Genomic DNA, 23,525 nt, shown 5'->3' on the forward strand with positions numbered 1-23,525 from the left:
TCAATTTTAAAATTTGGGCCAAATTTGACTTTTTTTGATATATTTCCCTAATTTATTTCTTTTCGTTGATTTTTTTCGAATATTTCAAATTTGAACTGCAGGTGGATGGAATAATGCAATTTAGTGATTCGAAAAATGATATTCATGGTATTTGGTGTATGTTGAGTCCCTATCCACGAACTCGCATCAAATTTCGGGCATCTTCTTCACGTAACATGACGAGGAACTTGTCGGAAAAGTGTTTTTAAATTATATAAAATCCATACGAAGTCCAAAAATCACGAAACCTTGTCGAGGTGTCATGTTATCGCATGTGTAGGCTGTGGTAAAAAATTGAGAAGGTTTTGAGCAAGTTGTGACGTCAGATGCCTAAAACCCAGACATATCCACATGTGATCACATGCGGAGATGTCTGGGTTTTAGGCATCCGACGTCACAACTTGCTCGAAACCTTCTCAAATTTTTACCACACCCTACACATGCGATAACATGACACCTCGACAAGTTTCATGATTTTCGGACTTCGTATGAATCTTATATAATTTAAAAACACTTTTCCGACAAGTTCCTCGTCATGTTACGTGAAGAAGATGCCCGAAATTTGATGTGAGTTCGTGGATAGGGACTCAACATACACCAAATACCATGAATATCATTTTTCGAATCACTAAATTGCATTATTCCATCCACCTGCAGTTCAAATTTTAAATATTCGAAAAAAAATCAACGAAAAGAAATAAATTAGGGAAAGATATAAAAAAAAGTCAAATTTGGCCCAAATTTTAAAATTGAGTTTTAAATAATGTATTATAGCACCACAAAAAAACTGGATTAAAAAAAACAAAAAAACAAAATTCTCTTTGCCGAGGGTCTAGCCTGGCCCTCGGCAAAGGGGGTCTTTGCCGAGGGCCTGGCCAATGGCCCTCGGCAAAGACTATTTAAAAAAAATAAAAAAATCTTTGCCGAGGGCCCTGGATCTGGGCCCTCGGCAAAGGGCCCAACCCTAAATCGGCCAGCGGCCTGGCCCAAAATCCCCGCCCACATTTCATACGCAGCTGCTGCGCGCCGTCGCCGCTGCTCGCCCCGCCGCCGCCCCGCGCCCCGCCGCCCGACCTCCGCGCCGCCCCGCCGACGCCGCCCCAGCGCCTCAGAGCCGCCCCGGGGGCGCGCCCTGCCTCCCCTCCCCGTCTCGGTCGAGCAAGGGGAGCTCGGCCGCCCCGGCCGGCCCTCCGGCGGCCCCCCGCGCCGGCCTTCTCGCCCCCGCGCGCCGGCCTTCCCGAGCCGCCCGCCACGCGACCACCGCCGCCGCCGACGCCGACGCGAACGCCGACCGCAGGTCCGCAGCAACCACTCGCGGATACTACTGCCTCCGTCCCCCGCTGCACCCGCTGCTTTTCGTCTCCGCGCAGTCGTCCGATGGCCAAGCGGCTCGCCGCTGCCGAGAAAGAGGTAGGGGCATCCCGCCACGCCAGCAGCACCCGAACCGGGCTGGCCTCCTCGTTTCGCTCACCCGTTTGGTCTGCGCCAGGTGCTCGTCGAGGTGGTGAGGTTCACGCAGAAGAACGGCCTGAGAGGCTGTGACGGCGGGTGGAAGGATTTCCTGGCCCGGAACGGCAGGAAGTTTGGCGCGTCGCTGAGCGACCCCAGGAAGCGCACCAGGGATGTGCTGCTCGCCTTCCTGCAAACCTTCTCCAAGGATTTGCAGAAGGTTGGCTACTCTTTTGTTTTCTTCTTCACACTTCAGTTCAGCATGCCTGGTTTCACTGGCAGCTGCTGCAGTCTATAAGCGGCTTGGTAGTTGGTACTGGTTAGTACTGGTGTTGATAGTTAAAACGTCGCAACATTTTGGTTCCAGTACTTCGGCAAATTGGTGAAGCGTCATAAGGAAAGAAGTGTCGTTCAGCAGTATATGACTGATTTTCCTGACGAAGTTTCTCCCGAGCAGGTGATATGTATGCTAGATCATGCCATTTGAATTTGTGCATTACATTGAATAGGACTGACGCCTGGGTGTCAAGCATCAGTTGTGTCGTTCAGCAGTATATGACTGATTTTCCTGACGAAGTTTCTCCCGAGCAGGTGATATGTATGCTAGATCATGCCATTTGAATTTGTGCATTACATTGAATAGGACTGACGCCTGGGTGTCAAGCATCAGTTGATCAACAATTGTATTGATGTGCATGCTAAATGCAGAAACTTGTTCAACTGACGGCAGAGCACCCGGAGTACAGAAAACACTATTGCTTCCCATCATACCAGGAGGTATGAGCTTTACTGTGCTTCTGTTAATCCACGAATGATGATTAAGCCCTTTTTGGATTGTATAGTTTCCTTGGTGATCTTCCTTTGATATATCCTATTCATGATTTAATGACGAATTCTTAAACAGTGTAGTCCAATAATCTTCATGATTGCTAATACTCTGCCTAGAGTTGCACCTTATATTGTACTCTTCACAAAGGCATGCTTTTTGCTAGTCAAAATTCTAAAACAAATGACTGATTTATACTCTCATCCCCATAATGGATGAACCTTTTGTATCCACATTGTTTGTCTCATAATTGATAAAAAAAAAGAAACAAACAATGAGACCGATCCATAACCAGCTATTACTAGTATTTTCAGGGGTGGAAAGTACTGCGGATAGGAGAAGTCTCTAGTTTAATGAGCTCAAGTGCTATGTTGGCAATTGACTGTGAGATGGTCCTTTGCAATGATGGCACAGAGGCTGTGGTCAGAGTGTGCGTGGTAGATGACAAGCTCAAGGTACTAGATTATTTAGTCAGAACAAGTATGTTAAGATTCATGGAACTATCGTGTGCATTAATGGACATTGCTGTAATGTTAGATGAATTTATTGACTATGAATCAGTGAATCATGTCAGGGATTTCCATCTTTGTTCCAAGGTCTCACCATATTCTCTCTTTTCTTCTCCAGGCTAAGTTGGACATACTTGTAAACCCCTTGAAGACTATAACTGACTATAGGACACACATCACTGGTGTATCAAAGAAGGATTTAGAAGGAGTCACATCATCATTAGTTGATGTTCAGGTATATTGTCTTTAACATCTAAGCATTTTCTCTGAATATTAACTCATGGAAGTTATATCCCTTCTTTAGAAATCGCTGAAGAGAATGTTATCCAAAGAAAATATTTTGATTGGCCATAGCTTACATAGAGATTTATGCGGTAAGGTGTGGTTATTTTGTGTCTGATCTATCTGATGTATCAATCGGATCTGTACTTTGTGTTTACTTGAACATGCTTATTTTTTGTTTTTAGTACCATTTAATTCAATTCGTCTCATTCTCTTCTCTTTTGCAGCCTTAAAGATTGATTACTCTCAAGTTTGTGCAAGGTATTCTTATCTGCTTTTGTTTACTGAGGTGCCGATGGTGCCAGTTAAAACGTAGTTCAGGATAGTGATTGCGAACCCACTTTGTCTTCCCTATTTCTCCCCTGAGTTTTGTACGCTTGTACTTGATAGAACTATATGTAGGGTTGTCGTTGTAATATATTGTGATTTGTGGTTCACAATTATGGTTGTGATATATCGTGAGAAAATGGGTTCTGTGTGATATATATATGTGATGGTTGAGATATATATATATATATATATATATATATATATATATATATATATATGTATGTATATATATGAAATGCTTGTGTCGATGGAATACAAAAAACAATTTTTTTTTAAATTTCTGCCTCTTTGCCGAGGGCAATGACCAAGGCCCTCGGCAAAGAAGGGTCCTTTGCCGAGGGCCGTCCCATTGCCCTCGGCAAAGATTCATTGGAAAATTCTGGAACATTTCTTTGCCGAGGGCCATGGTTGGAGGCCCTCGGCAAAGACTTTTTTAAAAAAAATTAAAATTTCTTTGCCGAGGGCCTGCGGAGAAGCCCTCGGCAAAGATTTTTTTTTAAAAAAGAATAATTCTTTGCCGAGGGCCGTCCCATTGCCCTCGGCAAAGATTTTTTTGGAAAAATTCTGCAACATTTCTTTGCCGAGGGCCATGGTCCGAGGCCCTCGGCAAAGATTTTTTAAAAAAAAAAGAATAATTCTTTGCCGAGGGCCCCCGGAGACGGCCCTCGGCAAAGACTCCGTCCCAGGCGCTGGTGCCGTGACGACTGCTTTTCTTTGCCGAGTGCCGCTCCAGCCCTCGGCAAAGGCTTTGCCGAGTGCCCGATAAAGGGCCCTCGGCAAAGACCCTCTTCGCCGACTCAAAATTCCCCGAGAGCTCTTTGCCGAGGGCCGCCCTCGGCAAAGCCTTTGCCGAGGGTTAATAGGCCTTTGCCGAGGGCCTCAGGCCCTCGGCAAAGAGGCCATCTCCAGTAGTGACATATATTATGGATCATCCCATCTAAAAAAACTAGAATGAATCCATCTCTCCTCTTATCCAAAACCTAACACGCTCTAAGAGTCCGGTGTTGTGTGGACCCATTTTATTTCTGACGCTTTTGCTGAGATCAATTCGGTTAGCATTCGTGTTGACATTGTTAGCCCTAAACAAATTAGCTTGAAATGTAGTGAAAAACAAAACTTCAATTAGGCCAGCTAATTATTGCATATCATTTTTCCCTACTAGGAATGTAACATCTGTGCTTTTATCCGTGTCGCGTGTTTTTTCTTACTAAGTATATTGAAAATGTATATATTTCATTTATATGGACACATTCATAAATTGAACATATCTGCACTCTTAAAATGACACTAGCTTTACTCTTGCTCTTTAGTACTAGTACTTCGTAATAGAGAAGCATGTTTATCACTCGGACAATGCAATACAAGTCACGAGCGTCCGAACACGCAATTATGGTCCGTTTGGCACAGCTCCACCGCCTACTCCTCGAGTTGTTTGAAGTCGTTTAGTGCTAAATAGGATAAAACCTGCTGAGACAAAGGAAAGGTAAGGTGGAGCTGAAAATAGTAGTTTCACCCAGCTCCACCTCGCCCTAATGCATGTATGCCCAGCAAGGACAGAAACCTATTTTGCCCCAACATAGAAAGAAGAAGTTCACGGAGACTGAAGCGCGCAGTCAGCTGGGCCATGCAGCGTGCCCGCCGTGGTGCCCAGCAGGGCGGGAGCGCTAGCTGGGGCACCGACGCGGCCATTGTGGAGCACAACCAGCTAGGGCGCGCGACCGCTGGGGCTTGCAGTGTGGCCGCCGAGGCATGAGGCGCGATCAGCCGGGGACGTGGCCGCTAGAGGGCATGGCCAGTTAGGGAAGCAGAAAGCAAACTGAGGAAGACACGTGGGAGAAGAAGATAAGGATAAGGGCATTTTGGTCTTTTTATTTTTGTTTCCGCTACGAGGAGTTGTTTTGCTAAAAAGTTTCTGAAAATAGCTCTAGTATAGAGCTGATGACTAAAAACACAGACCAATGATAAAGTGGAGTTGTACTAAACAGGTCCTAACTGGGGCAACACAGGTTTCATGCATCGGATCTCTATATAATTTCTGTGTTCAAGGGACATATAGTACAATGTCGAGTGCACCCATTTTATTCTCAACGCTTTTGGTATGATCAAACCTTAACTTAGCGTTAGTACGTGAAGTTAGACGCTATGCAAAGCTACTCCAGCAATCCAGCGCATCACAGAAAAGAACTGGAACTCCGAAACCTAGTGGGTTTTTGGCTGTGTTGCGGCTGTCAGGTGGTAAATCAGCTGCAATCAGGAAGCAAAACAGGACCAGAAGAGAAAAAAAATACTTAACTCGCTCGTTGGGTCCCTAAAAAGCTCCATTAAATTATGGATTGGATCAGAGTTCCACTCAAAGGACAAAGAAGGGTCCTGACAGATCCATGTCCCAGTCCCACCGCTGCATGGAACAATCCCTGAAACCCTCTATCATATTATTTTTGTTGAACTTTGGATAAAAAATTAGAGCCACCTTCTGAAGATGTGTGCCCGGTGCGAGGACTCATTTTATGAACTAGCTTTCACATTCAATTCTTGCTAGCCCAATGAACTCTACTTCTTGGATATCGGCCTAAGTATATCTGATGGGATTTCTAGTGGTCCAGGTGATCGCAAAAGGAGTCACTGTCGCGCCGGCCTAAGATAAGAACTACCGAACGAGGGACATATTTGTGATTTTAATGCAACGTAAAGGGATGTTATAGGAAGTTTGAACCAAATAGAATAGAATTATATTAGCTAGGATCCATACTCACCGTCTGAAAGCAGTGTACGTGGAGGTATTTGAGATAGCTACATTGTTTTAGAATCTCTGCTAGACCAACTCCAATTGAATGCAAATTCCATGAATAAACATGAGCAGTCAAAGTTGTTAGGTGGGGTAGATGAGGTATCCTCCCACTAATTATGTCAACAACCCCATGGTCTTCCTAATAAAAAAGAAAAAAATGCATGTAAATAAGCATCCCAAAGGCATCATTGATATTTCTTTTAACCAAACAAGGTAAAAGAAGACAACGTTAGTAAAACAATGAAACTTAAACAGTCCATGACAGCATATGGAAGATGTTTTTGTTTTTGTTCATTCAATGTTTTGGAAACGAGGCAAAAGGCATGATGCACAGATGGATCATTAATTTAATAATTCTAATGATTTGTGGCAAATGGTTCACGTAGAAAGAAATAATAATATTAATGGATGAAGTAAGTTCTACAAGGTAGCTTTTCAGAGTCTGCCGGCACACCCAGTCTTCACCTGGCTCTGGAAATCCAAGTGCACTCCTAGAGAGTGAAGTTTTTTTGCATGGCTAGTCCTAGTAGACAGATTGAACACTAAGACAATGCTAAGAAGGAGGAATTTGTTTACAGAAGTTGATGATCACTGCGTTCTTTGCACAGAAGGGATAGATGAGGACCTAGATCATCTTTTCTTTGACTGTCCATTCTCCAGGAGCTGCTGGGAGAAGATAGGCATACAATGGGACACAAGCCTCAGCTTATACCCAAGAATAGTACACACAATGCAACAGCAGAATATACCTTTTTTTCATGGAGGCTATAGTCATCGCCGCTTGGGAGATATGGAAGATCAGAGTGTTCAACAATGGTCAAGTCCACGTCGGCATTTGGTCTAGTAATTTCAAGAATCAGTGTCTACTTCAATCCCTTCGTTTTAAGGATGATTTAAGATCAGCCTTTTGTTTTTGGCTAGATGCATATAGTTAATCCCTGCTGTAAGTATGTACTGTCTTAAATTTTGAAAATATAAAATGAAGTGCCGTGGGGATCTCCCCCACAGTTTTTGCCTTCAAGAAAAATTCATAGAAATACAATTAGGCAGATCCACACTCATCAATTAATATGAACCATCTGCAGTGAGCATAATGTACATACAGAGTATATAAGTTAGTAAGAATAGAGATATCTATTAGCAGTGGTTATAGTAAGCATGGACAAATAATTAGTTCAAACAGTCTGACATTAAGTACAGTACAAAATTGAAAACAATGTAGAGTAGTCATAAAAATAGCTGCTAGTAGAAACAATCCAAATCAATGGTTTCATTTATTGTGTGTAGCCGAACCTAAATAATAAATTACAATTGTATTCATTTATTATGTGTAGCACTTGAAAATAATTATAATTTCTGCCGCTAGAAACAATGCAAACCGGTGGTTTCTTCATTTATTATTTAACTTCTTTTTTTCCTTAAAAGCAGTCCAATTTGCTTTTGAAAATTCACGTGCTACAAATCCATTTAAAAAGGAGAAAATATATGAAACTTTAAGTTTGGTTTTCAAGGAATTGCGAGCCATATCATAAGGTGTACTTTTTGATGCATACCACTATTACATGGAGAGACACCTCAAGGCATGTGAGTGACGCACAACAACGGAGTAGGCAAATGCTACTATTGTTAATGTCGTTCCATCTTCATCTTCATCTCCATGCGAGAACCCAACCTTAAGGCTTCCTCACACATGGCAATTCACTGTCAATGTCGATACAATTAGGTTTATCAGGGAAGAAGGTGAGCTCCTCCAGCCTAGGGGCGGAGATCCCAAGTGTCTCGAGACGGGGGCGGTAGTCCTCTATATGGAGGAACCGGAGGCTCGGAGTTTTCAGTTTCAGAGTCCAAAGGCCTACAGTTCGCCCGCTTGACATTGTCAGCTCCAAGAGTGCACTGGCCTCGATAAGCAGCTCATAGTCATCCAGTTTAGGGAACGTGATCTTCCTTAGGTGCAGCTTCTGCAGAGACGGGAAGCATGCCGACGACAGGAGACGGGCAAGGATGTGGCCACTATTACCACAGTCACAGAGATGGACGTATTCAAGTGAGAGATCCACGAGCGAGGCGAACACTGCAGTGGCAGGGAGCTGGAGCCTTACGTCTTTCAGATCCCAGTGCATGGTCTCCAGCTTTGCTGAACATGGAAGATCGCTGAGATTCATCATGGGTAGCTTTAGCTTTAGCAGCTGCCACCTCCTGACGTTGCCTCCATCCATCTCACAGTAATAATTCCACGTAGGCGACAACTGCAGTTTAAGGACGAATGATTTCACCGTGCTCTGCTGCCTCTGCATCACTTACCGAACCCACTCCTGCGCAGCGTCGACGGACGGCGGCACCAGTATTTGAGTTGCCTGTTCGCCGATAGCAGAGATGATCCCGAACGAGATCGCCAGGTGCTCGAGGGTGGCATCCTTCATGGAGCGATGGTTGAGGGCGTTGCTGACGAAGGCGAGGAACCGTCTGTCGCTGCTGGCGCTTTTGAGTCTCCGACTGCTGCTGGTGAGGGAGTTGACGCGCGTCTAGAGGCTGCGCTAGCGCCGCGAGAGCGCCCCCGTGCGCACCGCGTCCGGCAGCAGCTCGAGGATGCGCACGAGCACGTCGTCGCCGAGGCCGCTGATCAGGTCGGCGCCCCCGGCAGACGCCCCTCGCCGTCGCTTCGACCTGATGCGCGTGCCCATCGTGTCTGCCGCTCCCGCCTCCGCCGCCAGACGATCGGATTCATGCGCTCGGCCTATGTATGGTATGCGATCGGACTGGATGCCTATCGGCTTCCGTGGCGTCGACTCGTACGACAAAGTGGGCCATATCGGGGCGATGAGGCCTATCGGCTGCACGGGGGCCGATAAGTTCACTCACTCTCCCTCACTCAGCCGCCGCTGCTCGCCCACCCCGCCGCGCGGGCGGCCTCCCTGCGCCGGTCGGCGCCGAATCCAGCGGAGGACGTGCCGCCGCCGCCCCCCACCCTGCCCGCGTGCCACCTTCTTGCCCGGCGCTGTGCAAGTAAGTTTTTTTTTGTAAATTTAGATTTCAGTTTTTTAGTTAGTTCATTTAGAATTTGTTAGTTTAGTTTGTTTAGTTAGTACATTAGGGTTAGTTTTTTAGGGTTAGATTAATTAGTTTTTTAGGTTAGATTAATTAGTATATTTAGTTTGTAGTCATACATTAGGTTAGATTAATTAGTATATTTAGTTAGAATTTTAGGGTTAGTTTTAGCTGTCGTTAGTTATTTTTAGTTAGGTTGTAGGGTTTGATTTACTTAGGCTTAGTTTTGTTTTAGTTTATTTTATTTAGTTTGCATGGTACTTCATATAACTGACACGATACTTTGCACAATGTGATCAGGAATGTCGACTGATTTAGTTTCTTTCATAATTTACCATGGCGACGGTGAAATTGGATATAGGGACAGCGGGGTAGACCTTAATGAGTTCTAGGTTTTTGACACAGAACTGAATTCGCCGCTAGATTATAGCCGCAAAGGACAAAAAAGGCTATGTTCTACCAATCTCTGAAAATGCTACGTTCTACCATTGCGCTTTGATTACTCGAATGATGGTGCTGCTAAAGAGCACACTTTCCTCGTCTGCTAGTGCTCCACTGAGCCCATACGTTCCCGCGCGGTCTCCCTCTCTCCCCTTCTCTCTCGCATGCATGCCTGCACGGTCTCCTCTTTTTCCTACACCCGACCAAACCATGCAAGCTGGCACACTCCCCTCTTTTTTCTGCACCCGACTAAAGCATGCAAGCCAGCATGATCGTTATCGATATGGACTAAGTCCACTGCACCACACTAACATGTTGTATAAAAAGGCCTCGTATTTGTTCACCACACCACATCTCCTCTGCCTCCCCTCTCCATTCAACTAAGAAACAATGTCGTACTGGAGGACCGACCCAACTCAACTCCCGGAGCGGCGTGAGCGACCAAAGTGCCATTGCGGGTTTAGGACAATCCTGTCCGTGTCGTTTGAAGATGGTCACTACGGTTGTAGGTACTTCACGTGCCCTGATCTGGATGACAACTTCATGGTAAGAACGACAACAAAATCTCCCTTTAAATTCTCGTTATTTTTTGTCAATCTAAACCATCACATCTACCACTACACACGTAGCCTTGCAAATGGGTTCAATGGGTGGATCAGAAGTTTCCAGCATGGCCAGGAAATCTCCCACAGGAGGTGGAAACCAAAGGCCAATACTACGTGAAGATGACTCAGGAGCGCGAGATGGTCCGTAAAATTAGGGAGGAGCAAGAGCGGCGCGTTAGGGTTGACCAAATCCGTCTGAAGGGGAAGGAAGATGACCTTGCTAGGAGGAGAGAGCAGTTACGTATGCGTGAAGCAGCCATCAAGCGTCAGGAGCAAGAGTTCAAAATCCGGGAGGCAGCTCTCAAGAACAAGAATGATGCAGCGGAACCATCTTCGGGGCATGATAGAAAAGGGAAACAACCACGCTGCACCCAGTAGAACAATGTAATAGACCCAGCAAGTTAAATTTCATAAGGCATGTTAGGACTAGTGGTGGACCTCTGAACATTACAAGTATAGAGTTCCATACATGCCATTGCAAGCCGTGCTTTGTTTACTTTTTCTAAGACATATTAGGATTAGTGGTGGGACTACTTACCTTAGCTACATGTAGTTCCACACATGCCATTTAGTATTGCAGGTTTGGTCCATGTACCGCGTTGGGTTAATATTAGAATGTGTTTGTCTTCAAAATTTTGTAAGGTTCCTTAGGTTACGATGCGTATGTTTATATGTCCGGAAAAGGAGAGTAAATATTTTTAGTGCTGCAGTGATAAAGTTAGTTTTCTGTCGAGTGATGGTTTTGTTCGGAAAAGAGCTCATATCGGGTCATATAGCATGAAATAGTGTAATTGGGTGCTGGATAGCCGACAGGCCTGTCGGCCTCCCCAAAGCCGATAGGGCCTGTCGGCCTTCCAGATGCCGACAAGTCTGCTATCGGTGCCGACAGGCCAGCGTCGGGTCCCTATCGTCGGCCTTCCAAAGGCCGACAATGTTTATATCTATAATTTTGTATAACATTTTCTAGATTTACAATTGTTCATTAAAATATATTATTAAAAAAATCAAGAGACCCACGAGACGTGGAAGGAAGTTCAACGCACATCAGGCAACCAGGCTCTGTACGATAAGACTTGTTGCTGCTACGGCTGATTTATAGTCCTAATTTATTGTAAGAGAAAAACACTATGATTGAAAAAATAAGGCTAATTCTGGTTTATGAGCTCAAGTGAACGGAGCCGATCGAGTGTCCGTTTCCAGTATTTGCACAGGACGACGCTGGGCCTGGTGACTGGTGAAACAAACTGAAGCGAAGCGGTTATCCTGTTCATTCGTGTACTGGGCAGCAAAATATTGCTCAGCAGAGAACCAGATTGGACTCTGCCAAAGTTGAAAAAAGCAGTGTGCTGATTCCTATAAGCACAAGCACTAATACACAAAAAATAGTGACTGTAGATAAGATCTCTGCTGCAGAGTCCAGTCTACCGAAGATCGGAAGATGGATAAGCACTGGATTTTCAGAACAGGATAACTTCATTTCCTTACATTACATTAGCAAAAAAGAATTACTCTAGTTGTAATGGAGGAACAAAATTTATTTTCGAAGATTGTCAATTTCTATATGGTATGAAAATATTCATGATCCATACACATCTGTCCTTATCAAGATATGGTATCTTTTCCATGGATACCAATAATTATTAATGTATGATATAATATACATTGTTCAGTTAATAACGACGTAATGCATTTTCTTAAAGAAACATAACTATGCTTTATGTTTTGATTAGTTCTGTTGTGTCTGTGATTCATCGCTGTATACCGTTATATGTAGCTCTTAACATCGAAGAAAAGCCTGTCGGCATATAATGGGATCCAAATGTACTTTTGGTTATTCGTATCTGTATATATATGGCCTTTTTTGTACTGCACGAGGGCCTAAATTTCTCAGGTAAAGCCCTGTGGGAAACAGAGTACTGATGTTCATAGTCCATACCACTGGGTTGCTGACTAGCTCATCGGTCAATGGTCGACGGAGATTGTCAAGGAAGTGATGTACTACCGATCTGCGTGAGCATGACAATAAGGAGCTGCTGCGGCAATGCTTACCTAATATCAGCCTGTTCGACGGGCCATAAATGATCGTAGATTATTTACTGCTGGCTGGTTTGGTGTGAGAGAAAAATACTGTTTTAGCTGAAAATTTACGATCGTTTACGACCCAACGAACAGGATGTATATAAGCGGCACACCATGCCGCCCTAATAGCACCATGCCACTAGGGGGTTAGTCGGTCAGATATTATTATACTCCTACTGACTAGGCACTCTGACCGTGGACTATGTGATGACCAGAGCAATCATCTTATAATGGATCAGATAGCACATCATCCATCCCTCAACAAGGATCAGCATGATTATTCCTAATGACAAAATTGAGCGCTGGGAGCGCCACCTCTCTCACATATGTCAACCCCTCAACTGAGACTTGATGATGGCACGCTTAGCTTGCTGATTGGCGCCCTCAGAAGCTTGACCCATGAACGAAAAATGCTCATTCAACAAGATATCTACAAAATGCAACCAAATAAGTGAGGTAACATATGATCAGATGGGGACTCTTCGTCCCTCCCATCAATTCATCAAAAAAGTAAGGAGGGAGAACTTGCCCAACAGATCAAGATCATGTATTCATGCCTTGTGTAGCTCTATATTGATAGGAGTCTCCATGCAAAAGATCATCTCGACTCATAACAAGGCTCTGCACAGTTATAAGTCACACATAATCTCCGAGCAATACAAGCACTTGATTCATTTATGGATTGGGTCCCACTCATAGGACAAAGAACGTTCGTGATAGACCCATGTCCAACCACCGCACGGAATTACCCTAATTTTTTACTATTTAACCTTTTTTTAATAAAATTTACATTGGGTCCCCTGAGAGACTTAAACTCATCTTTGGACTCTGGGGGTCGGCGTCATGAGTCTTGGCGCCGATGTAACACGTCTTGGCGCCACAGATCTTAGCGCCGAGGTACCTGGCCGTGCACAGAAGAAAATCCTACGTGGCCGGTATCTCGATGCCATAATACATGACGCCGACCTCGGCGCTACGAAATCTGGCACCGAGCATGGAAGTGTACGCCTGCGTGCCAGGCAGTGCCCTGCGCTACTTCTCTATGACTTTGTCTCGGGAATCGCGGAAGAGAGAGAGATAAGAAAGAGGACACGGAAGAGGCAGGCACCGCCGTTCCATCTACTAGTGTTGCGGCTGCAGCGTGTACTGTTAGGCGTGTGAACTATGGCCTGTGGGTGTGGGCTGCCGTGCCCATACCTACTCCTGTTCCACACCCAAAAAAAAAAGCCGCGGGTTCCGCCTAGCTGGTGTTGTTGCGCCCAGTCCGCAGCCCCTGACACGACGCGCGGGTGGTCGTCTGTCCCTGTGATAGGAGCCACAGTACTTGGAGCAGTAGTGGTCAGGGGCAGTGCCAGGAGCTCGGGAACTGTTTTCAACAATAAAAAAATTGTGGTGATGATGAGTTCCAAGAAATAAAAAAGGCAGTTTTATCATCACAAAGAGGAGCATACTGAAATTGTTCAGTTGTTTTCAATCAACGGAGAAGCACAAACCGATCAGAACAGAAAGAGCCCATATTATATTCAGAAAGTGTTGCACGTTTTCCTAAAGTTAAGTCTGACAAAACCAATATGAAAAATCTAACTAATGAAAGACCACAACATGTGAATACTAATGCGCTAGTACAAGGGCACTGTATAGTTACCAGTACAAGCTAATGAAAGACCACAGACTGAAAAGCACCAAGGTTGATATGTTGATTACTTAGATAATTATAGCAAATCAGCCGGAGGACTGGGCACAACAACACCAGCCAGGAGGAACCACGCAGCGTAGGTTTGACGTCCACCACCTCTCCATCCTCTGAAACAACGCGAGCGCGACACTCGAGGTGGCAAAAGGGCCCGGCATGTTACCTGCCCACTGTGGCCAATGGGTGTGGATTGTGGATTGCCATGTCCACTGTGAAGGCTATTCAAGATGACTGGCGCCGGCTAGCAGCTAGGCCTTTTGGCTCTCTGCTCATTTCCGCCCATCCCATCCGTGTCCCTTTTCGCAGAAAAGATGGACACGGCAGCAGCAGCTGCTAGTGGCATAGTACACTGCTGTGCCTGCCTCCTATCAGCGGCACTGCCCCGGACCACTACTGCTCCAAGTACTGCGGCTCCTATCACAGGGACAGACGACCACCCGCGCGTCGTGTCAGGGGCTGCGGACTAGGCGCAGCAACACCAGCTAGGCGGAACCCGTGGCTTTTTTCTGGGTGTGGAACAGGAGTAGGTATGGGCACGGCAGCCCACACCCACAGGCCATAGTTCACACGCCTAACAGTACACGCTGCAGCCGTAGCACTTGTAGATGGAACGGCGGTGCCTGCCTCTTCCGTGTCCTCTTTCTTATCTCTCTCTCTCTCTCCCGCGATTCCCGAGACAAAGCCATAGAGAAGCAGCGCAGGGCACTACCTGGCACGCAGGCGTAGACTTCCATGCTCGGCGCCAGATTTCGTACCGCCGAGGTCGGCGTCATTTATTGTGACGTCGAGGTACCGGCCACTTAGGATTTTCTTCTGTGCACTAAGATATGTGGCGCTAGGATTTTCTTCTGTGCACTAAGATCTGTGGCACGGCCAGGTACCTCGGCGCTAAGATCTGTGGCGCCAAGACGTGTTACCTCGGTGCTATGACTCATGGCGCCGACCCCCAGAGTCCAAAGATGAGTTTAAGTCTCTCAGGGGGCAAATGTAAATTTTATTAAAAAAAAGTTAAATAGTAAAAAATTAGGCAGAATTACCTTGGGTCAAACCTTAGAGCCACTTTCTGAAGTTGTGTGGCTTGTGCGAGCACTCCTTGGATGAAGGAGCTTTCACAGTCAGTTCCTGCAAGCCCCGTGAACCATACTTCCTCGATATTAGCCAAGTATATCTGACGGGATTTCCAATGGTCTGGGTGGTTGCACAAGGAGTGGTTGCGACCTGCCTAGCATAAGCAAGAGGGATATATTTGTGATTTTAGTGCAATGTAAAGGAATGATACAGGAAACTTTAACCAAATAGAATGGAATTAGCTGGGATATATACTTACTATCTGAATGTACGCGGAGGTATTTGAGATGGTTGCATTGTTTTAGGATCTCTGCTAGACCAACTCCAAATGAATGCAGATCCGGTAAATAAGCATGAACAGTCAAAGATATTAATTAGGTGCGGAAGATGAGGTATCCTCCCACTAATCATGTCGGTAAACCCATATTCTTCCTAACAAAAAATAAAAAAAATGCAAGTAAATAAGCATCCCAAGACATCACTGACATTTCTTTAAACCAAACAAGGTAAAAGAAGACAATATTAGTAAAACAATGAAACTTACATAGCATGTGGACGATATTTCTGCTTTGTTCATTCAATTTTTTGAAAAGGAAAAACAGCAGACATGATGCACAGATGGATGATTAATTTAATAATTCTAATGATTTGTGGTAAAATTAGGCATTTTTATGCTACATACACATTCAATGGACCATCTGCAGTGAACGTAATATATGTACGTACAGAATATATAGGTTAGTAAGAATATAAATATCTCTTAGCACCGGCTGTAGAAAGCATGGACAAATAATTAGTTCAAACAGTGTGACATTATAGATAGAGAAGTGCAAAATTGGAAACAATGCAGAGTAGTCAGAAAATAGCTGTCAGTGGCAACAATGCAAAATCAGTGGTTTCATTTATTGTGTGTAACGGAACCTAAATAATGGCCTTGTTCGGCTGGCTGGAAAAACGGTTGATGCTGATACTGATTTGTTGTGAGAGAAAAATACTGTTATTTCGCTGAAACGGTACGACTGATAAGTTCAAGCGAACAGGGCCAATAATTACAATTGTATTGTATTCATTTAATTATTATGTGTAGCACTTGAAAACAATTATGACTTTTGCCACAAGAAACAATGCAAACCAATTGTTTCTTCATTTATTATTTAACTTCTTTTTTCCTTAAAAGCATTCCAATTTACTTTTGAAAATTCACATGCTACAAGTTCACTTTTTTTTAAAAAAGTATGAAACTTTATGTTTTGGTTTTCAAGGAGTTGGGAGGCACATCATAAGATGTACTCCCTCCGCCCCATTATATGTGACGTTTTACTTCTGTATCAAGTACATCAAAGATTCTTTGAATCTGTACATGGGTTCTGTCCACATGCATGGAGCTTTGAATGAATCTGGACCTCCAAATGAGCCAGAACGTCAAATAAAGTGGGACAGAGGGAGTACTTTGGATGCATACCGTTGTTACTCGAAGAGACACCTCAAGACATATGAGTGACGCGCAACACCTGAGTAGGCAAATGCTACCGTCGTTAATGTCGTCGTCGTCATCATCTTCATATCCATGCGACCCCAACTCAACCTTGAGGCTCTCCACGCATGGCAATTCACCGTCAACTTCGCTATTGTCAGGTTGATTAAGCAAGAAGGTGAGCCCCTCCAGCTTAGGGGCGGATATTCCAAGCGTCCCGAGATAGGCGTAGTCCTCGAAATGGAAAATCCGAAGGCTAGTAGTTTTCAGTTTCAGAGTCTCAGGGCCTGCAATTGGCCCGTTTGACATTGACAGCACCAAGAGTGCGCTGGCCTCGATAAGCAGCTTATTCAGTCTAGGGAGCCTAAGGTTCCACAGTTGTAGCTTCTGCAATGACGGACAGCATGCTGATGACAGGAGGTGGGCACTGCCAGCAACGAGCTCAATGTCTTCAAGTGAGAGATCCACGAGCGAGGTGAACACTGCAGTGGCGGGGAGCTGGAGCCTTACACCTTGCTGTTCCCAATGCATGGTCTCCAGCTTTGCTGAACTAGGAAGATTGATGAGATCCATCATGGGTTGCTCGTGCCACTCCCAGATGTTGCATCTGGTCTCAGGGCAGTACCGTTTCCATATAGGAAACAACTGGAGTTTAAGGGCGAAAGATTTCGCTGTTTTTTGTATCGCGTACCAAATCCACTCTTGCGCGGCGTCGGTGGACCGTAGCACCAGCGGTTTAGTTGCCTGATCGTCAGCAGGAGACATGATGGCGAAGGAGATCGCCAGGTGCTCGAGGGCGGCATCCGTCTTGGCGCGCTGGGCGAGGGCGTTGTGGACGAAGTCGAGGAACCGCCTGCTGGAGTCGAAGGTGAGGGAGTTGACGCGCGTCCAGAGGCCGCGAGAGCGCGCCCGTGCGCACCGCGTCCCCCGCGTCCGGCGGCAGCTCGAGGATGCGCACCAGCACGTCGTCGCCGAGGCCGCTGATCAGGTCGGCGCCCTGGGCAAACGCCCCTCGCCGTCGCTTCGATCTGCTGCGCACGTCCATGTGTCCGCCGCCGGCGCCAGATGCGATCGGATTGATGCGCACGGCCTATGTATGGTATGCTTCCGGAAACAAGAGACCCGTGAGACGTCACGTGGCAACCAAATTGGATCGAGTGTACGTTTCCCGTACGTGCACAGGACGACGCTGGGCCTGGTGACTGGTGAAACAAGCTGAAGCCAGGCCACAGCCCGGTCCAATAAGCTGCCACCGGTTGTCTGAGTCGGGCCTCGTAATTAGCTACCAACCAGCCCAACACGTCCAGAGCCCGTAACTGAGCCCGCCCCATGCCTCCCGAATCTCTCCAGGCCACACCGGCCGGCCACGCCTTCCATGCATCTTGATGGCCGTGCTGCGGCGCCGCTGACCGCCGGCCGGTCGTCAGTTGGCTGAGCAAGCGGCACAGGCTCCTGCAGTGCATCTCGCCGGCCGGTCGTGCATTCTGGCGGCGGCGGCGGCGATACGCACCACCTTGGTCTATCAACGGAGAACCGGAGGATGTCAAGGACAGGGCGCCCTCAGGCTGCCGAGCATTGCAAAGCACATGGGTCAGTGACTCAGTTCATCACTGTAGCTTGAGACGTGAGTCTGAGTTCCTGACACTGACTAGGTTGTCTCGTCTCGTACCCTGATCATGGACTGCTGCGTTGATCAGACCATCAACAACGTTGATCATGCAGAGTTGCAGACTGAGGAAACTTTACTTACCAGCAGTGGCCTGGAGTAGTCCTGTAGTGCTATCTTATCTGACGGTTTGCTCGACAAAGCAAAACATTGTTCAGTTTCAGCTTTCCCCCATCTGTCTGTACCACAGACGGCTCATATTCTGTCCTGTACACAAACGAACAACTGCTAAAGTTGAAGGATGCAGTGCGGAACTGATTCCTATGCACCAATATAGGAGTAAAACATGGTGACTGCCTGACTGGTTATCTAGTGAGCAATGGCCGAAGATGGATAAGCACTGGCTTTTCAGTAAAAGAAGCGTCTAAAGTGGGGGGAAAAAAGAACATACAAGTAAGACGCTGAATTGCAAGTTTTCTCATTCCGGAAATTTGCAAAACCTGGCACCTGCCAAAACCGAACAAGTACAGTAACACACAACAGAAAGCTGTTGTTTTAAATTAGGAAGTAACAATGGCAAGAACCATTATAAAAAAAATGACAAGAACAAAACTAAGCCAAAGTGCCCTGTTGTGAATTGCGGTCCATCCGAATCAGTAGACCCCTTCCACTTTGGATGGATGGCTGTCCGCTCAAAGATGTGCGTGTGTTCATATCCGCGATTAGATTCGACATTATGTAATGTAACGCTAACATACGTCCATGATTGCCGCAGAACGAGCGATTAGTTGATCACCGGCAGCGACGAGAGCCCAATGTTTCTTCTTGCCTCTGATAGTCTGATACTCTGATTCCATTCCAGTCTCATCACGTCCATCCACCCGCTGGCTTTACCCCGTTATTCTGTGCCCCTCGCTTTTGGGAATTCTGTATGCACAGTACAGACACTTGCAATCCTGTTCTATGAATTTAGCTTGGCAGGATAGCATCGAATTCTCTCGTACTGGAGCCAGGAGGAGAAAGAGGCTGAGGTATTTTTGGCCAAGAAAATGAAACGTTGAAACTCTGTATGTGCTCTTTATTTCGTCCAGGGGAGTGGTTGGGAGCAACATGGCAGCAAATGTGCCAAATTGAAAGCCGTAGCTCAAAATATCTTCTTCCTCCCAATTAAAGGACTAAAGGAGTCAGATAAAATATTGGTAAATTGAACTGAAAATCTGGTTGCGCGTACAAAATGACCCCGTTCATACTTTGTATAGAGTGACTAGAGCTAGAGCCTGGACATACATGTCGGTCCACTTGTATGCATGGGACAAATTTGCAGCTGACAAAAGATGGACTAGTTAGTCATGTGATCTCAGGTATTGGACTGAAATCCAGTCGTAGCTGTCTCGCTGACACAAAAGAAAAGATCAGCTAAATCCAAGATTTTCAGAGTAGCAGAGTGAATACTCATCCGACAAATAAGAGCCTGTGTGTTAAAACATGATTTTTTTTTAAACCGTAGGGCGAAGATCCAACAGCCTCCAGCATTTTTTTACCTCCGGCCTTCTTCTATCTCCGGACCTTGCCCCCCCCCCCCCCCCCCGCCCCCGCCGCCGCCGCCGTCCACCGCCCCGCCCTTGGCCGTGGCTATGTCGGCACAAATCATAAGTAACAAAGAGCACGGCTGTGTCGGCATAAATCACAAGAAACAAGAAACGATTTCTTTCTATGAAAGGACAAGGACAAAATTTGGGGAAGAGGCTCGCCGGAACCCTAGCCACCGCCGCCGTCGTCTTTGTCTCTAGTCAGCACAGATCCAGGAAGAGGAGGAGGTGGAAGAGGAGGAGAAGAAGAAGACCTACCTCGACGGATCCGCCATGGCCGGCGAGCTCGCACGCGGGCGTGGGGGCCGGGGGGATGATGTCGACGGCACGGGGCCGAGGGAGGGAGCGTCGGCGCGGGGACTGGCCAGGAGAACGCAACGGGCGGAGGAGCACTTGCGGTCAACTTGCGGTCACGGGCGAAGCGCGGAAAGACATCGAGGGAAGACGAAGAGCCGCGGCCTGAAAAAAATCGGGTGCTGGAACCGGTCAAAACAACCAAGTGTCCACTTACAAGATGAAGGGAAAAGGCAAAGATGTACGGTAATGCTATGACTCTGACGTCTGACGATTTCCGGACGCATGTCAGATAAGGATTGGATACGGCGCCGTGCGTCCTCCTCCACTTGTCCCTCACGGCCTTATCTGCTCGCACTACAGTCATTCACCAGGTACCGCTCCTCCACACGTTCGCTGTCGCTGCTCCTCTCCTCCCCCCATGGTTCCAGGAGCATCGTGCACCCCCGACTGCGCTCCGCAGCGCCGCGAGCCGACGACGGCGCTCCTCCCCACCTTCCGCCCGTCCTCCACACACCTCGCTCCTTCCCTGGCCGCCGCCGGCGGCGTCCTCTCCCACTCCGGCATCCTCCTCCCCCGGCTCCTTCCCCCCACACCGACGTCTCCTTCCTCGACGCCGACGTCCTCCTCCCCCACCCCGGCTCCCTCCTCAACACCGGCGTCCTCCCCCACAACGGTGGCTCCTTCCCCCACACCAACATCTCCTTCCCTGACCCCCGCATCCTCCTCCCCCACCTCGGCTCCCTCCTCCCCACCCCGGCGGCGCCCCTCCCCGACACCGGCGTCCTCCCCCACAGGGAGCTCCGGGCGCCCTCAGTTCTGGCGGCCATGGCGTTCCCCGTGCAGGCCCTCTCCCCCCTATATGTTGTAATTGTATCTTTCAGTTATTTCAGATGCTTTAGAGGTATGTGCAGTTGAATCGTAAGGATGTTGCACAAGTAGATCTGGGGATATTTTGCCCGTGCTGCATTTGTTTCAAAGGTTTGTTGAAAGCACTGTTTCAAAATGTTTCACTTGTTTTCTGGACGATGTTGCAATCGTTCTGATCTGGATGTTTTCATATGCTTCGCACAAATGTTGCAATAATACTTCTGAAATGTTTCACTTGCTTTAATCTCATGTTGCAGTAGTTGTTCCCTGTTATTGCCAGTGTTTTTTTATTCGAGCGTTGTTTCATATGCTTGACACCAGTGTTGCAATAATATGTTCCAAATATTTTAGCTCCTGCAGCAGTTTGTTCCGTGTTGTTGCAATAATATGTTCATGGTGTTTCAGCTGCTTCCGCCTAATGTTGCAGCAGTTGTTCCGTGTTGTTGCAATAATATGTTCATGGTGTTTCAGCTGCTTTAGCATAATGTTGCAGTAGTTGTTTCCCATGTTTTTTTCCAGCTTTCTATGTTGTTCGGTCGGAAAGGGGCAAGCCTGGGGGGTTGTGTTCGGCGGGGGCCTAGCGAGCGGAGGTGCTGAGGCCGACGGACGCGGGATGCTGTGGCCATGGGACGCGCTGGGCAAGCAGCATGCTCGTCGCGGGCATGGGGCGGACGCGACGGACTGCGGGACAATCCGGGGGCGTGCGGATGGGGGTCGGGGGCGTGGGGACTGGGAAAGGGCGCGCGCGGAACTAGGAAGGGCCGAAGGGGAGCGTGCTGGGGAGTGGGGAGGGCGTCCACGGAACCGTCTCCGGGCGCCAGCGCTCCCCAAAGATGTAGGAGTTCGCTACAAGCACCGTATATATCGAATAATAAAGTCTCATCGATCTGAATTTACATATTTACATAAATATTATTACACAAAAAGGGGAGGAGAAAAGCAAAGAAGAAGAAAAAGAAGAGAAGAAACAAATGGAATCTAGAGAAGCAAGAACACTGACAGCACAACGCACGCACGCCTCTGCACAAGGAAAAGGAAGAAGAAGGAACCCGCTACGCTAGGGATCTCGTCTCATCTCAGACGACCACGGTGAAGTAAGCGAGCGTGAGCGCCCCGTCGGGTGCGCCGGCGCCGGTCCCCGCGAGCGCGACGAGGAGGCGGCGGAACGCGGCGACGGGGCAGGGGATGCGAAGCGGGCCCCGGCGCGTGTAGCCGTACTCCTGCGCGGCGCGGCGGAGCAGCTCGGCGATGGGCGGGCGGCCCAGCAGCTCGGCGGGGACGACGAACCGCTGCGTCTCCTCCCCCTCCGCGCCGACCTCCACCGGCACGTGCCCCGCGGGGACCTTCCCGCCGGTGGAACGCGGAGACACCGGCACCGGCTCCGCCACGGCGCCCGGCGCCACCCTGCACGCCCCCGTGGACACGCACCGGAGGAGCCCCCTCATCGTCATGGGGCCAGGTCGTAGGTCGCCGCTCGTGCTAGTGCTACCCCACGGGCGTGTGCGGCGGTGGCAGTGGACTGGTGGTGGAGATCGAGGCGGGGGCGAGGAGGCTGCCGTGCCGGAGGAGAGGAGCGCAGGGAGGGGAGGGAGGAAGGCGGGGCCGCGGGGGCGTGTGCTTTGCAGGCGTTGCTATATGGCCGCGGGCTGAACGCGGAGTTTCTCGTCTTTGAGGCCGACAGGTGGGACAGGAGTGCCTGTGGCCCCACGTGGAGGTGGGGGTGTACGAATAGGACCACGGAGAGTACCCGAGGCGCGTGGGGAGAGAGAGAGTGGCCAGATGGAGTGAGTGGGATCGGAGTTGGGATCGCGTGCGCCGGGCTGCGTACCGTGCATCATGTGCTTGGGGTGCCGGTTGGCCGACACGTCACGCGGCCGCGAGAAGGTGGTGCTCCGGCCGGCGGCGTCCCCGACGTGACGGTGGCACGGATGGATCGACGGCGACGGCACGAAGGAGGACCGGAGGATCCGCCGCTCGCCGGAGACCCGGTCTTGTGGTGGACTCGCTCGCCGGACAGACACACAGGGCGCGCACACACACATCAAGGCCACGAGCACACGTGTCGCGTGCCGCATCGCATCTCACATGCGCGCGTTCGCGGTGGAGCACCGTGGAATTGGAACCGGTAGGGCGTTGCCGTCTCGCCAGAATGGTGGCCCGAGGCCCCCCCCCCCCCCCCCCCCCGACGGTTCCGTCGCTATCGGGTGGGCGGGCTTCCGTACGGGGCCCCCTGTACGGTTCCGTAACCACGGAGGCGGTGGTACGGCTGCTACGGCACGTGGGGCCCTGCCGTACGTTACCCGTGCAGGTGCCCACTGCCCACAACCACAGGTCACAGGCCACAGGCACATTCGTCTCGTCGTCAGACTGCAGTGCGGTCGTGCAGTCTTTTTTTTTTTTTTGAAAAGTTGAACGTGCAGTCGTGCAGCAGCGCCGCGGAAAGAAGCGGGGTGGTGGCTGGTGCCGTGGAGTGAGTGGATGCGGTGGAGGTCGTTGCAAGTACAGACATGGGGGCGTGGAAAGCGTTGCCGTGCCGAC

At 48.3% G+C, this 23,525-nt stretch overlaps 3 protein-coding genes across 5 annotated transcripts; 1 reads left to right on the forward strand and 2 right to left on the reverse strand.

Moving 5' to 3' along the window:
* Positions 1-1,082: 1,082 nt before the first annotated feature.
* LOC136494525 (small RNA degrading nuclease 3-like) lies at positions 1,083-3,577 on the forward strand. The gene is made up of 8 exons (XM_066490678.1): positions 1,083-1,449; positions 1,529-1,708; positions 1,856-1,945; positions 2,197-2,265; positions 2,629-2,769; positions 2,942-3,058; positions 3,128-3,197; positions 3,333-3,577. The coding sequence occupies exons 1-8, from the start codon at positions 1,417-1,419 to the stop codon at positions 3,419-3,421; spliced, it is 789 nt and encodes a 262-aa protein (XP_066346775.1). The 5' UTR covers positions 1,083-1,416; the 3' UTR covers positions 3,422-3,577.
* A 9,036-nt stretch (positions 3,578-12,613) lies between these two features.
* On the reverse strand, positions 12,614-20,287 carry LOC136493674 (uncharacterized). 3 transcript variants are annotated; one of them, XR_010768414.1, is made up of 5 exons: positions 20,082-20,287; positions 15,414-15,586; positions 15,124-15,308; positions 12,923-13,014; positions 12,614-12,823 (listed from the first exon to the last, which is right to left on the reverse strand). XR_010768414.1 is itself a non-coding variant. In XM_066489774.1 (5 exons), coding segments are annotated over exons 1-3 (951 nt in total). In that variant the 5' UTR covers positions 17,394-17,802; the 3' UTR covers positions 12,614-12,823; positions 12,923-13,014; positions 15,124-15,307. The 3 variants fall into 3 exon arrangements, 2 of the variants coding, with proteins under 2 accessions (XP_066345871.1, XP_066345872.1); XM_066489774.1 differs by lacking the exon at positions 20,082-20,287 and adding an exon at positions 16,617-17,802; XM_066489775.1 differs by lacking the exons at positions 12,614-12,823; positions 12,923-13,014; positions 20,082-20,287 and adding exons at positions 13,696-13,759; positions 16,617-17,802.
* A 1,542-nt stretch (positions 20,288-21,829) lies between these two features.
* On the reverse strand, positions 21,830-22,603 carry LOC136493676 (auxin-responsive protein SAUR71-like). Its single transcript, XM_066489776.1, has one exon. It carries the CDS (start codon positions 22,436-22,438, stop codon positions 22,064-22,066), a length of 375 nt encoding a protein of 124 aa, XP_066345873.1. The 5' UTR covers positions 22,439-22,603; the 3' UTR covers positions 21,830-22,063.
* Positions 22,604-23,525: the final 922 nt, after the last annotated feature.

The sequence above is a fragment of the Miscanthus floridulus genome, chromosome 11 (genome assembly GCF_019320115.1).
Source record: "Miscanthus floridulus cultivar M001 chromosome 11, ASM1932011v1, whole genome shotgun sequence".
NCBI classification, from domain to species: Eukaryota; Viridiplantae; Streptophyta; class Magnoliopsida; order Poales; family Poaceae; genus Miscanthus; species Miscanthus floridulus.